The 12,919-nt window shown below is 44.3% G+C and overlaps 1 protein-coding gene across 9 annotated transcripts in view; it reads left to right on the top strand.

The window, feature by feature from the left end:
- Positions 1–12,919, top strand: part of LOC106599684 (SS18 subunit of BAF chromatin remodeling complex) — a 22,581-nt gene extending 9,662 nt beyond the window's left edge. For 5 of the 9 annotated variants that reach the window (XM_014190982.2, XM_045714714.1, XM_014190979.2 and 2 more), the window contains 7 exons: positions 6,368–6,604; positions 6,778–6,948; positions 7,332–7,409; positions 9,060–9,107; positions 9,398–9,520; positions 10,809–10,945; positions 12,288–12,919. In XM_014190982.2, coding sequence (XP_014046457.1) covers positions 6,368–6,604; positions 6,778–6,948; positions 7,332–7,409; positions 9,060–9,107; positions 9,398–9,520; positions 10,809–10,945; positions 12,288–12,314 — 821 coding nt within the window. In that variant the 3' untranslated portion in view covers positions 12,315–12,919. Of the gene's footprint in view, positions 1–6,367; positions 6,605–6,777; positions 6,949–7,331; positions 7,410–9,059; positions 9,108–9,397; positions 9,521–10,808; positions 10,946–11,428; positions 11,492–12,287 lie in introns of all 9 variants that reach the window. The other 4 variants (XM_014190985.2, XM_014190983.2, XM_014190978.2 and 1 more) reach the window with 3 other exon arrangements.

Here is a 12,919-nt window from a genome sequence, read left to right as displayed (position 1 = left end):
TGATAGTAAAAAGCTTTGGAGCACCTTCAATTAAATGTTGGGGAAAAAGGCAAACTCAGCTCCATCATTCATTCCAAAACAACTGAAATTGGCAACAACTTTAATTACTTTTTCATTGGCAAGATTAGCAAACTTAGGCATGAGATGCCAGCAAGAAACACTGACACCACATCCAAGTATATCTGACCAAATTATGAAAGGCAAGAATTGTAAAGTAAGTCTGGAAGAGGTGAAAAATGATTGTCTATTAACTATGACAAGCCACTGGGGTCTGACAACTTGGATGGAAAATTACTGAGGATAATAGTGGACGATATTGCCACTCCTATTTGCCACATCTTCAATTTAAGCCTACTAGAAGGTGTGTGCCCTCAGGCCTGAAGGGAAACAAAAGTCATTCTGCTACCTAAGAATAGTAAAGCCCCCTTTACTGACTCAAATAGCCCACCTATATACAATGCTATTTTACATTTAAATAAATTGACAACAGACTTTTTGGCACGCTTATAGGGAAGGATATTCCCCTTACTTTTTTCAGTCTTTCCTAACGACATGCCACTGGCTTTGAGTAAAGCCAGTGTGTCTATGTATGTGGATGACTATACACGTCAGCTACCAAGCAACTGAAATGCAGTTAGTTTTAGAATAGGTGGCATGGAATAAATTGATCCTAAGTATTTCAGTAGGGGGAAAGCATTGTATTTGGGACAAATCATTCACTAAACCTTGTAATTAATAATGTGGAAATTGAGCAAGTTGAGGTGACTAAACCACTTGGAGTAACCCTGGATTGTAAACTGTCATGGTCAAAACATATTGATACAACAGTAGCTAAGATGGGGAGAAGTCTGTCCATAATAAAGCACTGCTCAACCTTAACAGTTGCCACACAGAGGGAAAATTGCAATTGGCTCAGAACAGGGCAGCACGGCTGGCCCTTGGATGTACACAGAGAGCAAACATTAATACTATGCATGTCAATCTCTCCTGGCTCAAAGTGGAGGAGAGATTGACTTCATCACTACTTGTATTTGTAAGAGGTATTGACATGTTGAAACTAAGCACTGAGCTGTCTGTTTAAACGACTAGCACACAGCTTAGACACCCATGCATACCCCACAAGACATGCCACCAGAGGTCTCTTCACAGTCCCCAAGTCCAGAACAGACTATGGGAGGCGCACAGTGCTACATAGAGCCATGACTACATGGACCTCTATTCCACATCAGGTAACTGATGCAAGCATTAGAATCAGATTTTTTAAAAATATATAGATAAAAATACACCTTATGGAACAGTGGGGACTGGGAAGCAACACAGGCACATCACACATAACATACGAACTATACACACACGTAGATATGGATTCTGTGTTGTAGATATATTTGCACTGATGCCCACTCACTGACATAATCTCCCTCGCTTCTAAACCGGCATTGGCCAGTTTCTGGACTGTCGCGGTCCTGATGCTGTGATTTGTGTATGTAGTTGTTCCCGCTGCCCTGCAGATCTTAGGTAGAAGTGCTGCCAGATAGTTCATGCCCATCGGCTCTGATGGGTACCAGATCGAGTCCCCGATACACACTCCTCTCCTTAGGTGGAGATAAAATTAAAGGGCTTTCTCTGGGCATTTTGATAGATATTTTTCCAGTGATGCCACCGGGCATAGTGGGTTCCCTGGCTGCTCGAATATGAATCCCCTCTTGGACTCCCTGCCCCTCTCCCTTGGGTCCAGAGGATTCTTTGTTGCCTCGTTATATGCGAGAGTGGCATATCTGAGAGCGAATGCGTTGTTATAATATTGTTTTCCAATAGCCTAATTACGAGTGCAACTTAAATAACACAAACAGGCTATGCACAACATACCTTAGACCGTTCTCGTCTGTTTTTACGAGGAATAAGTTGGGCTTTAGTTGTCTGTCCCTCTCTTTTCCTCTTCGACCCAGATGTAACTGGAGGTTGAACCACACTTTCTGGACCAGAACCCTTGGTGTACCGGGATTCAGAGCCTGGGAGTTTTGGAGCTGGGCCATGTCCTTATCGGTGATGGGAGGGTGTCTGTGATATATTTTCCTTGCTGCTTTAGATGTTTAATGTTTCCCAGAAATACATGATTCGAGGTGGTAAATTCGGTGTCCTTCATAAGGCACCAGATGCGACCGATGAGTGGGTCATTTAGGAACCGGTTGAGCCCACCCCGGAGTGCCAGGTATCTACTAATGCTGTACTGCTCCCCCTTCCCATTTTGTACATCTCCATAAAACTATCGGTGAAGGATGTTAAACTCTTAGTGACAATTTTGAAGTCAAAACTTTCTTCTTCTCTGCTAGCCAGCCCACAAAGCAACGCACAGCCCAGTTTGTATTCTTAACTGTTTTGTTTCGTCGCTGCTTTTCTCTAGGTCATTCAATGCCGTATCCTCCAAATCTGCATGCCTGGGTATTATTGCCATCTGTTTTTCCCATTCATCCATAGTCATGCCGCTGAAAAAAATCAAAAGAAATGTTCCACTCATCCATTTTAGTTTTGGCAACAAAGTATCGATTTAGCCAGTCAACTGGATGTTGCTATGACAACTAACTCAATTTGCTGTCTTGCTCATTCGGACACGTTCACTTTATATGGGACGATGGAGATCGCAATTCCATATTGAAACAAAATTGAAAAGGTCGGAGAGACAGCAAGGTTTATACAAATCAAATGCTAGTCTAAAAGAAATGGGAGATAATGTCGAGATGCTTTTTATAGTGGAGATCAAGTTTATAATTGCCTGGCTGGGCTGGTGAGACAGTGGATTGCGCAGTCAGATGGAACAAAGTAAGTAGGCATTTCACCGTCATAGATTTAGCCGGTGGTAACTTGTGGAATAGACACCGGCTGGAATGCGGTTTTAACCAATCAGCATTCAGGATTAGACTCACCCGTTGTATAATGTACATTTAATAGAATATTTTAATTTAACAGTTCCATCTTAATCTCTGTACTGTATGGTAATATACAGTGGCTTGCGAAAATGTTCACCCCCTTGGCATTTTTCTTATTTTCTTGCCTTACAACCTGGAATTAAAACGGATTTTGGGGGTTTGTATCATTTGATATACACAACATGCCTACCACTTTGAAGATACAAAATATTTTTTATTATGAAACAAGAAATAAGACAAAAAAAACAGAACTTGACTGTGCATAACTAAATCAAACCAAACTTTGTCACATGCGCCGAATACAACAACTGTAGACTTTACCGTGAAATGCTTACTCACAAGCCGTTAACCAACAGTGCAGTTCAAGACTATTCACCCCCCCCCAAAGTCAGTACTTTGTAGAGGTACCTTTTCCAGCAATTACAGCTGCAAGTCTCAAAGCTTGGCACATCTAGCCACTGGGATTTTTTCACATTCTTCAAGGCAAAACTGCTCCAGCTTTTTCAAGTTGGGTGGGTTCTGCTGGTGTACAGCAATCTTTAAGTCATACTACAGATTCTCAATTGGATTGAGGTCTGGCTTTGACTAGGCCATTCCAAGACATTTTAAATGTTTCCCCTTAAACCACTCGAGTGTTGCTTTAGCAGTATGCTTAGGGTCATTGTCCTGCTGGAAGGTGAACCTCCATCCCAGTCTCAAATCTTTGGAAGACTTTAACAGGTTTCCCTCAAGAATTTCCCTGTATCCATCATTCCTTCAATTCTGACCAGATTCCCAGTCTCTGCCGATGGAAAAACATCCCCACAGCATTATGCTGCCACCACCCTGCTTCACTGTGGGGATGTTTTTCTCAGGGTGATGAGGTGTTGGGTTTGTGCCAGACATAGCATTTTTCTTGATGGCCAAAAAGCAACATTTTTGTCTCATCTGAATGTGTGTGTAAGACCCCCTTCTTCCATATATTTGGGGAGTCTCCCACATGCTTTTGGTGAACACCAAACATGTTTGCTTATTTTTTTTCTTTAAGCAATGTCTTTTCTGGCCACTCTTCTGTAAAGCCCAGCTCTGTGTAGTGTACGGCTTAAGGTGGTCCTATGGACAGATACTCCAATCTCCACTGTGGAGCTTTGCAGCTCCTTCACGGTTATCTTTGGTCTCTTTGGTGCTCTGTGGGATGTTCAAAGTTTCAGATTTTTTTTATAACCCAACCCTGATTTTATTTAAACTTTTAACTAGGCAAGTCAGTTAAGAACAAATTCTTATTTTCAATGACGGCCTAGGAACAGTGGGTTCAGGGGCAGAACAACAGATTTTTACCTTGTCAGCTTGGGGATTCGATCTTGCAACCTTTCGGTTACTAGTCCAACGCTCTAACCACTAGGCTACCTGCCGCCCCGATCTGTACTTCTCCACAACTTTGTCCCTGACCTGTTTGGAGAGTTCCTTGGTCTTCATGGTGCCGCTTGCTTAGTGGTGTTACAGACTCTGGGGCCTTTCAGAGCGTGTGTGTGTGTATACATACATACATACACAACACAAGTCCACTTGTGTGCAATCCTAGTGTCACATGATCTCTATATATATATATACACACACAGTGGGGAGAACAAGTATTTGATACACTGCCGATTTTGCAGGTTTTCCTACTTACAAAGCATGTAGAGGTCTGTAATGTTTTATCATAGCTACACTTCAACTGTGAGAGACGACAAAAATCCAGAAAATCACATTGTATGATTTCGAAGTAATTAATTTGCATTTTATTGCATGACATAAGTATTTGATACATCAGAAAAGCAGAACTTAATATTTGGTACAGAAACCTTTGTTTGCAATTAGAGATCATACGTTTCCTGTAGTTCTTGACCAGGTTTGCACACACTGCAGCAGGGATTTTGGCCCACTCCTCCATACAGACCTTCAGGTTTCGGGGCTGTCGCTGGGCAATACGGACTTTCAGCTCCCTCCAAAGATTTTCTATTGGGTTCAGGTCTGGAGACTGGCTAGGCCACTCCAGGACCTTGAGATGCTTCTTAAGGAGCCACTTCTTAGTTGCCCTGGCTGTGTGTTTCGGGTCGTTGTCATGCTGGAAGACCCAGCCACGACCCATCTTCAATGCTCTTACTGAGGGAAGGAGGTTGTTGGCCAAGATCTCGCGATACATGGCCCCATCCATCCTCCCCTCAATACGGTGCAGTCGTCCTGTTCCCTTTGCAGAAAAGCATCCCCAAAGAATGATGTTTCCACCTCCATGCTTCACAGTTGGGATGGTGTTCTTGGGGTTGTACTAATTTTTTTCTGTCTCGCCTCATCCTTCTTCTTCCTCCAAACACGGCGAGTGGAGTTTAGACCAAAAAGCTCTATTTTTGTCTCATCAGACCACATGACCTTCTCCCATTCCTCCTCTGGATCATCCAGATGGTCATTGGCAAACTTCAGACGGGCCTGGACATTCGCTGGCTTGAGCAGGGGGACCTTGCGTGCGCTGCAGGATTTTAATCCATGACGGCGTAGTGTGTTACTAATGGTTTTCTTTGAGACTGGTCCCAGCTCTCCTCAGGTCATTGACCAGGTCCTGTCGTGTAGTTCTGGGCTGATCCCTCACCTTCCTCATGATCATTGATGCCCCACGAGGTGAGATCTTGCATGGAGCCCCAGACCGAGGGTGATTGACCGTCATCTTGAACTTCTTCCATTTTCTAATAATTGCGCCAACAGTTGTTGCCTTCTCACCAAGCTGCTTGCCTATTGTCCTGTAGCCCATCCCAGCCTTGTGCAGGGCTACAATTTTATCCCTGATGTCCTTACACAGCTCTCTGGTCTTGGCCATTGTGGAGAGGTTGGAGTCTGTTTGATTGAGTGTGTGGACAGGTGTCTTTTATACAGGTAACGAGTTCAAACAGGTGCAGTTAATACAGGTAATGAGTGGAGAACAGGAGGGCTTCTTAAAGAAAAACTAACAGGTCTGTGAGAGCCGGAATTCTTACTGGTTGGTAGGTGATCAAATACTTATGTCATGCAATAAAATGCAAATGAATTACTTAAAAATCATACAATGTGATTTTCTGGATTTTTGTTATAGATTCCGTCTCTCACAGTTGAAGTGTAGCTATGATAAACATTACAGACCTCTACATGCTTTGTAAGTAGGAAAACCTGCAAAATCGGCAGTGTATCAAATACTTGTTCTCCCCACATATGCACACATCACTTTTCTGTGTTTTTTATTTTTTAGAATGTTTTGAAACAAGTAAAAAAAAATTCATTTCACTTCACCAATTTGGACTATTTTGTGTATGTCCATTACATGAAATCCAAATAAAAATCCATTTAAATTACAGGTTGTAATGCAACAAAATAGTAAAAACGCCAAGGGGGTGAATACTTTTGCAAGGCACTGTATCATCCTGAAGGTTAAATGGTCTGTCCTTTTTTTTCCCCAGGGCCCAATCACATGCCCATGCAGGGCCCCGGGCCTGGCCCCAACCAGCCTCCCAACATGCCTGGCAGTGGTGCCATGAACATGCCCCCTAGCAGCCACGGCTCCATGGGCGGCTACAACCACGCTGTGCCCTCGTCTCAGGGCATACCTGCCCAGGGCCAGATGAACATGACGCAGGGACAGGGACCCATGGGCAACTACGGACCCCGGCCCAACATGAACATGCAGCCTAACCAAGGTACAGGAAAGAGGGGGGAAAAAAAGTATAATTAATAGACCTTATCACCTCTCACACTGGACCTTCAGTTGTCCATCTATTGAGGATGACATCCACCCATAGAGCATTATATTATTTTTCTAAGTGGGTTCTGTAATGAAATATTGTGTGTATTTGTGTTGTTCCCACCCCAGGCCCCATGATGCACCAGCAGCCTCCCTCCCAGCAGTACAACATGCCCCCTGGGGGTGGCGGGCAGCACTACCAGGGCCAGCAGAATCCAATGGGCATGATGGGTCAGGTCAACCCAGGCAACCATGTCATGGGGCAGAGGCCCATGCCCCCTTACAGACCCCCACAGCAAGGTATGCTCCGCTCCACAGAGTGGACCACTGGGCCAAGAGCAAGGCGCTTGGTTTGACTTTACACAGGGCTGCAACCTCCTCTCCTGTACCTAACCCCTTCTCCTCTTCGTCTTTAAGTGGAGCTATCTTTCACTTCCACTGTCGTTGCTCACAGACGCAGGTAGCCCCATAACCATAGAAGGAACACTCACCCAGGCGCCCTGAAGGTTGTCAGTCCCAGCACTACTAAACTGTAGTTTGGTGACCAACGAGACTCACACAGGAGCTCTCTAGCAAATATGCGGCCAAAATTACAACTTCACTTCCTCGCCGAAATTACCCCCCAACAACACCTTGAATCTACCTGTGTGTGTGTTGTTTGCCGTGTGTGTATGTGTGTGTAGGACCCCCTCAGCAGTACCCAGGGCAGGAAGACTACTATGGGGACCAGTACAGTCACGCAGGACAGGGAGCTTCAGAAGGTAGGAGATCCAACCAACCGCTTGCTCGCTCGTAGAACCAACCAAACCTCTGCCTGTCTAAGGTTCACTTAGAGGAGCTGTGTTGAGGCATGGAGAAGGACAGAGGATGGAGTGCGTAACAAAGCAAAACAACATTGTGTGACAGACGGTGACCCTGTCCATCAGCTAAGGGAGTGGATCGTTCAGCACCACTTCACTCCCAAGCCTTATACAGAGCATCGACGGTTTATTCCGGTTCCTACGCGGTTATCTAGAACATTTGTGGAAGTAGAGAATGGAAGTCATCTATCTATTCAGTTGGACATTAGTCACTGTGCTCTGTAAGTCTGGCCTGAAGGAAGCTCTGATGTTCGGTTTGCCCGCCCACCGTCCCATTAGGGCTGTGCGTCGTCGATAAACAAATAGCTAGTTGGCTAGTTATTTTGTCGAACCCTGATCTTGTCAAGGTGGGACTCCAAATGCGTACAGCGATTCAAGCCTGGAAGTTGATCCCCGGTCGTGCTTTTAGCGGAAGCAGAGGTCCTACTTTAGCAGAAGCCCCACACACGAGTTAGCAGACTTGACAGATGTTGTGTTAAAGACTCCTGGCGGAAAATGAGATTAGTTGGACTGGGATGATTTCCCCAGTGATTTCCCACCCCTTCATAGTGATTTTCGTGTCATAGCATCAACATAAACAAGTATTCTCAAATGAATAATTTTCTCTTGCATGTGTCAATCACTTTTTACCTTTGCTACTTTCTACTCCCTTTGAAACGTTGACACAGCACTCTCCAGTCTCCAATAGCTAGGTTGTACTCTTGATGGGAATTACAGGATTTTAAATATTGTTTTGGAAAAATATGTATATTCTCAAAAGAAAGTCGTTTATTTCCTCCCGTGATTAGTTTAACCTTTTGCAAAACTATATTTCTGAACATTTCTACACACACAGACACTGTGTGAAGCACAATAAATGTTTTTGGGTATATAACAATATTTTAATCCCCTGAATTTTCCCCCCATTGACTTCTATCTCCTCTAAAATGGACATGAAATAACATGTCTTCCTATCTCCCTGTGAAGTAATGCTATAGGTGATGGTGAGTACGGTTTGCTTTAGCCACCGTTTCCTGATCAAGGCTTTGATTTCTCAGAACAATAATACCACGGAGGTATCAATGTAGTTTCACAGAAATGTACGTAGGGAAAACTACACTAAAGCCATATAACTTATGCAACTTTTTTGTTGCTAAGGCTATGTTGTTCAATAACTGCAGTAGCCTGAATGCTTTCTTTTTACAATTAACATGCCTAAAATACACTTTCTACACCAGTATTATTTCTCCCAATTAGCCTTCCCTGGCCAGCTCAGTTCAGGTTAAGGGAGGTTGAGTTGAGTTGAGCGGCTGAAGCTTGCCGAGTCTGTGCTCTGTTTTCTGCCTCCCTAAACTTTTTTTTAATCATTCTTGATTTCTCACTCACAAATTTTTCATTTCTCATCAAGCTTTTTTCTTTTATTTTACTGCTCATAGCAGGTGTCAGGTAAGGATGCTGAAAAGGTGTCACTATAACAATTCTGTATATTAAAAACAAAACTCCTTCATGTTTCAATGGGCGTGCTCACAGTGTTGGTTCTTTTTCTCCTGTGGTTCTTGTCTTGTCTGCCAGAGCGAGACCCAGCAGCCAACCAACAGTCCCCCTATGAAAAAGATCATGGTTTGTTAACAGCCTAAATCAGTGTTTTCAAAACATTCGGATCAGGGTTGGGGTCAATTTCCTGTTCAGTTTAGTCAATTCAGGAAGTAAACTGAAATTCCAATCATAACGTTTTGATTTGGAATTTCTGTTTACCTCCGGAGTTGACTGAATCGAAATGGAATGGACCCCAACCCTGATTCTGGCCACACTAAGCACTGCTGTGCTGTCTGCTGTTATGTCGTCGAGCCTGGTTCAGATACTGTAATGTCACAGGTACTGTAATGTCTCTGTTGCCCCCCCCCCCGTAGGAAACGCCCAGTATGGCCAGCAGCAGGAGGCCTACCAGCAAGGTCCTCCTCAACAGCAGGGCTACCCCCCACAGCAGCAGTACCCCGGACAGCAGGGCTATCCTGGACAGCAACAGGGTTATGGTGGGTGGAAATACTCAGTCTCCCTTTGACTTTCTCTTTCTCTGTCAGTAGGAGGCACCATTTGCTTTCGATTTAGTTGTCTTGAAACATCAGTCCTTGATTCCAAATGGCACCAACCCAGAGCCTCCCGTATGTTTGCTGTACCACGCCACTGTTTTCCTAATTGACATTGTGCACTTTCAATGTCGCAGCAGCACAGTCAAGGCTACAGACACTGGCACGTTGATCAGAAGAGGGAGCTGGCAGACAATGTGCTGTGTTAGGTGACCCTCTAGTACTACGGTGGGTCACTACAGGCCTAGTCACTGTGTTATAGAAAGTGAGAGATGGAGTGCGAGAGAATGAGTGAAAGAGAAAGGAAAGGTCAGGCTTATGGGTAATCGCCCTTGGCAGTGTGTGCGAGTGGGCCTTCGCCCCTTCGTTTTTAAAATCCTGTCAGCTCTCGCTCTCTCAGCCAGAGGCATTTCTCTCATGTCAGTAATGAGCTGGTGGAGAGGCAGAGGCTGTGAGGTAGGCTTCATCTGCCTCACGCTCGTTCACTCTTGCAGGCGGGCCCCCTCTAAGTTAAGCTTTGCGGCGTTGGCATTACGAGCGCCCTAACGATGTTGCGTGGCTCTCTTTTGACTTGGCCCCAGTCAGTCAGGCATCCTATCACTGATCAGCCGTTGGAATGCCTGATAGCACGGCGCTATGCGGCGGTACGGTAACACCAGTGCAACGGTAGTATTCAGAGGCTGTCCGATGAAGTGGTTTTTAATGAGGCTCCGCTTCTCTAATGAAGGCCCACGGAATCTCCTTGATGTCTCCTTGCATTAGACGACTTAACACCCAGCCCCGTCCCTGGTGCTGGCTACAGCTCCGGCTGCAGTTAGTCAGACTCTCTGACTCTCTCATTACAGAGAAGAGTAGGCCAGTGTTAGTGTGGAGCCAAACTTCAACGAATGGCCCAGGGCCCAACTAATACTACCCACTAGTCTCTCTCTCTGCCATGCCTCTGTCGGTCTGCCTGTCAGTGGATCTGTGTTCATGGGTAGATAGAGGTGGATTGACTCTAAGTGAGTTCCCCTGAAGCGCTCAATTGTGCAAGAATACGACGTGTCATAATGATTGACATCGATCAGCAAAATCTGGGAATCTAGCATGCTGTTACGCTCCCAGACACTGTACGTTATTGAACAGACAATGTCTATAATAATGTTGTTGTGTACCTATTTGGTGTGAAGAACAGTATCTTCATGTAATATTTCAGTCAGACGTCCATAACCTTTGATCTCTGTGTGTCCACCAGGTCCGTCCCAGGGAGCTCCAGGCCAGTACCCCCAGGGTTACCCCCAGGGCCAGGGGCAGCAGTACGGGGCCTACCGGGGCCCCCAGCCCGGCCCCCCTCAGGCCCAGCAACAACGCCCATACCCAGGCTACGACCAGGTGAGCATGAGCCCATGAGTAGGCAGGTCTTACTGTGTCCTTGTATGTTGGCTAAAGATGGATAGAAGTTAAAGATGAGATATAACATTTAGTTTATCCAGGGTTCAGGGAGTGTCCATAAGCAAGAGACCAGGGAGGAGTGGGTGTCTTGTGCATGCTGACGTTGTATGGGGAGTTTAATATATAATTCCTTAAACGGTTTGATGTGTTTAGCCAGCTTACAGCTTAGTATGGTTCTCCTCTGTTAGGAGAAACCTGCCTTCACAGTTGAGTTGTGAGTGGAAAAGAGTTTATAATATATTGCCTTGAATAATACAGCAAGTCAGAGCAGAGCAGGGTAATGTAGAATCTCTCCTCCCTAAATATAACATAGACCTTTGGGAGTGTTGACAGGGAGGGGAGAGCTACGTGTTGCCCTGTATTTTCTGTGGTCCTTTGCGGAGGCCACAGCTACACTTTGATTCTTTATCTTTGAATATTCAGGGACACATGAGGAAATAAAGACCCGGGGATTTGAACCCCTGACTAGCTCTGTAAGAAGCAAAGGTAATGGTTGCTGTGAAGACGTCACCTCAACGTCAAATCTGGACGTTTGACCTGTTCGCCTAGCCTTGATCTGCATTTATGTTTCTCCTCCTGTCTTCTGTTTAAACATCTGATTTCTTTACGTCTTTTTGTAACCAGGGGTCGAACTTTATGCTTGAGGTCTTCAAATATATCAAGCACAATCTGTAGGGGAACTTGAGAAAATGTAGATGGTTTGGAATTGACAAAATCAATCAAAAATACAGCTCACTGTACTTTGGCTAATATCCATATTTTTTTCATGCAATTACCTGCATTTAAATGTTTTGTGTCATTTATGAATAATTATGCACTGTGTAGAAATAGTATTTGATCAAAGTAATAGTCAAATTGAAACTGAAAATCTGAAATATGTAACTAATGACAATTGTATTCCTAAAGAGCAGCCACTTTCGACCCCTGTTTAGAAATGAACCTTTAAAATACCAACAAAAACATATCCCTCCTATCATATTAAATGCACAAGTCACAGAGCAGCATTTTGCCTAATGCTACAGTATACTAATAAGAAGTTGCGTCCCTCCTTTCATTAGCTTTTCTGAGGCCATGCTGCCACCTGCTGGTTAAATCCAGCCAATGCAGCCAAACAGGAATAGTCTGCATCTGTAACATAAGGTTGAAAGCTACCACAGATGTGCTTGTTTGCATCCTATTTAGATATATAAATATGAGCTTTTCTCAAGTAAATGTCTGTTTGTTCAGAATGAGAAGTCATTCAGATGTGTCCATTTACAGTACTTTCTTCCTTCCTCCACAGGGTCAATATGGAAATTACCAGCAATGAGAGATGGTCATGGCAGTCAACAAGAGCCCTGCTCTGACCTCTAACCTCTAAACTCGGCTGCAGCTCACTGAGACACCCTCTCTTTCTCTCACACACACACACACACACACACACACACACACACACACACACCATTTGTGGTCCTTATGTGAAAAGTGTAATTTTTGTTAATGTCGATAATGAGATGATTTTGTCCACTTCCATCACTTCGCTTCTGGTCTGTGTTAGTCTCAAAGCAGTGATGCCTTAAAACGAAACAGAGCTGCCTTATACAGAGCCCTGCAGATTGTGAAATGGGCAAAAATAACAAGTTACATTCATTTTTGGGATATAACAGGACAGAATTGTACAGAACTGAACTTCACACTCATGTAGTGCAATGTTTCTCCATCCAATAGCCCCCCCGTTCATAAAAAGCAATAATGCCAATGGGAGGGGTGGGACAGAGGTGGCGTGAGGAGATCTTGCATCTGAAACAAAATTCTGTTAGGCCATGGTACATGTCAACGTGTGTGATGATGTAAAAATCTATTTTATGCTTTTTAGATTAAGCTAACTTTGTATAAGAATTTGGAGACTAGTATCGTTAAATATTTTTTTTTAAA

The sequence above is a fragment of the Salmo salar genome, chromosome ssa03 (assembly GCF_905237065.1).
Source record: "Salmo salar chromosome ssa03, Ssal_v3.1, whole genome shotgun sequence".
Lineage (NCBI taxonomy): Eukaryota > Metazoa > Chordata > Actinopteri > Salmoniformes > Salmonidae > Salmo > Salmo salar.
The sequence above is the reverse complement of the archived record's forward strand: the minus strand, read 5'-3'. Positions and strand labels throughout refer to the sequence as shown.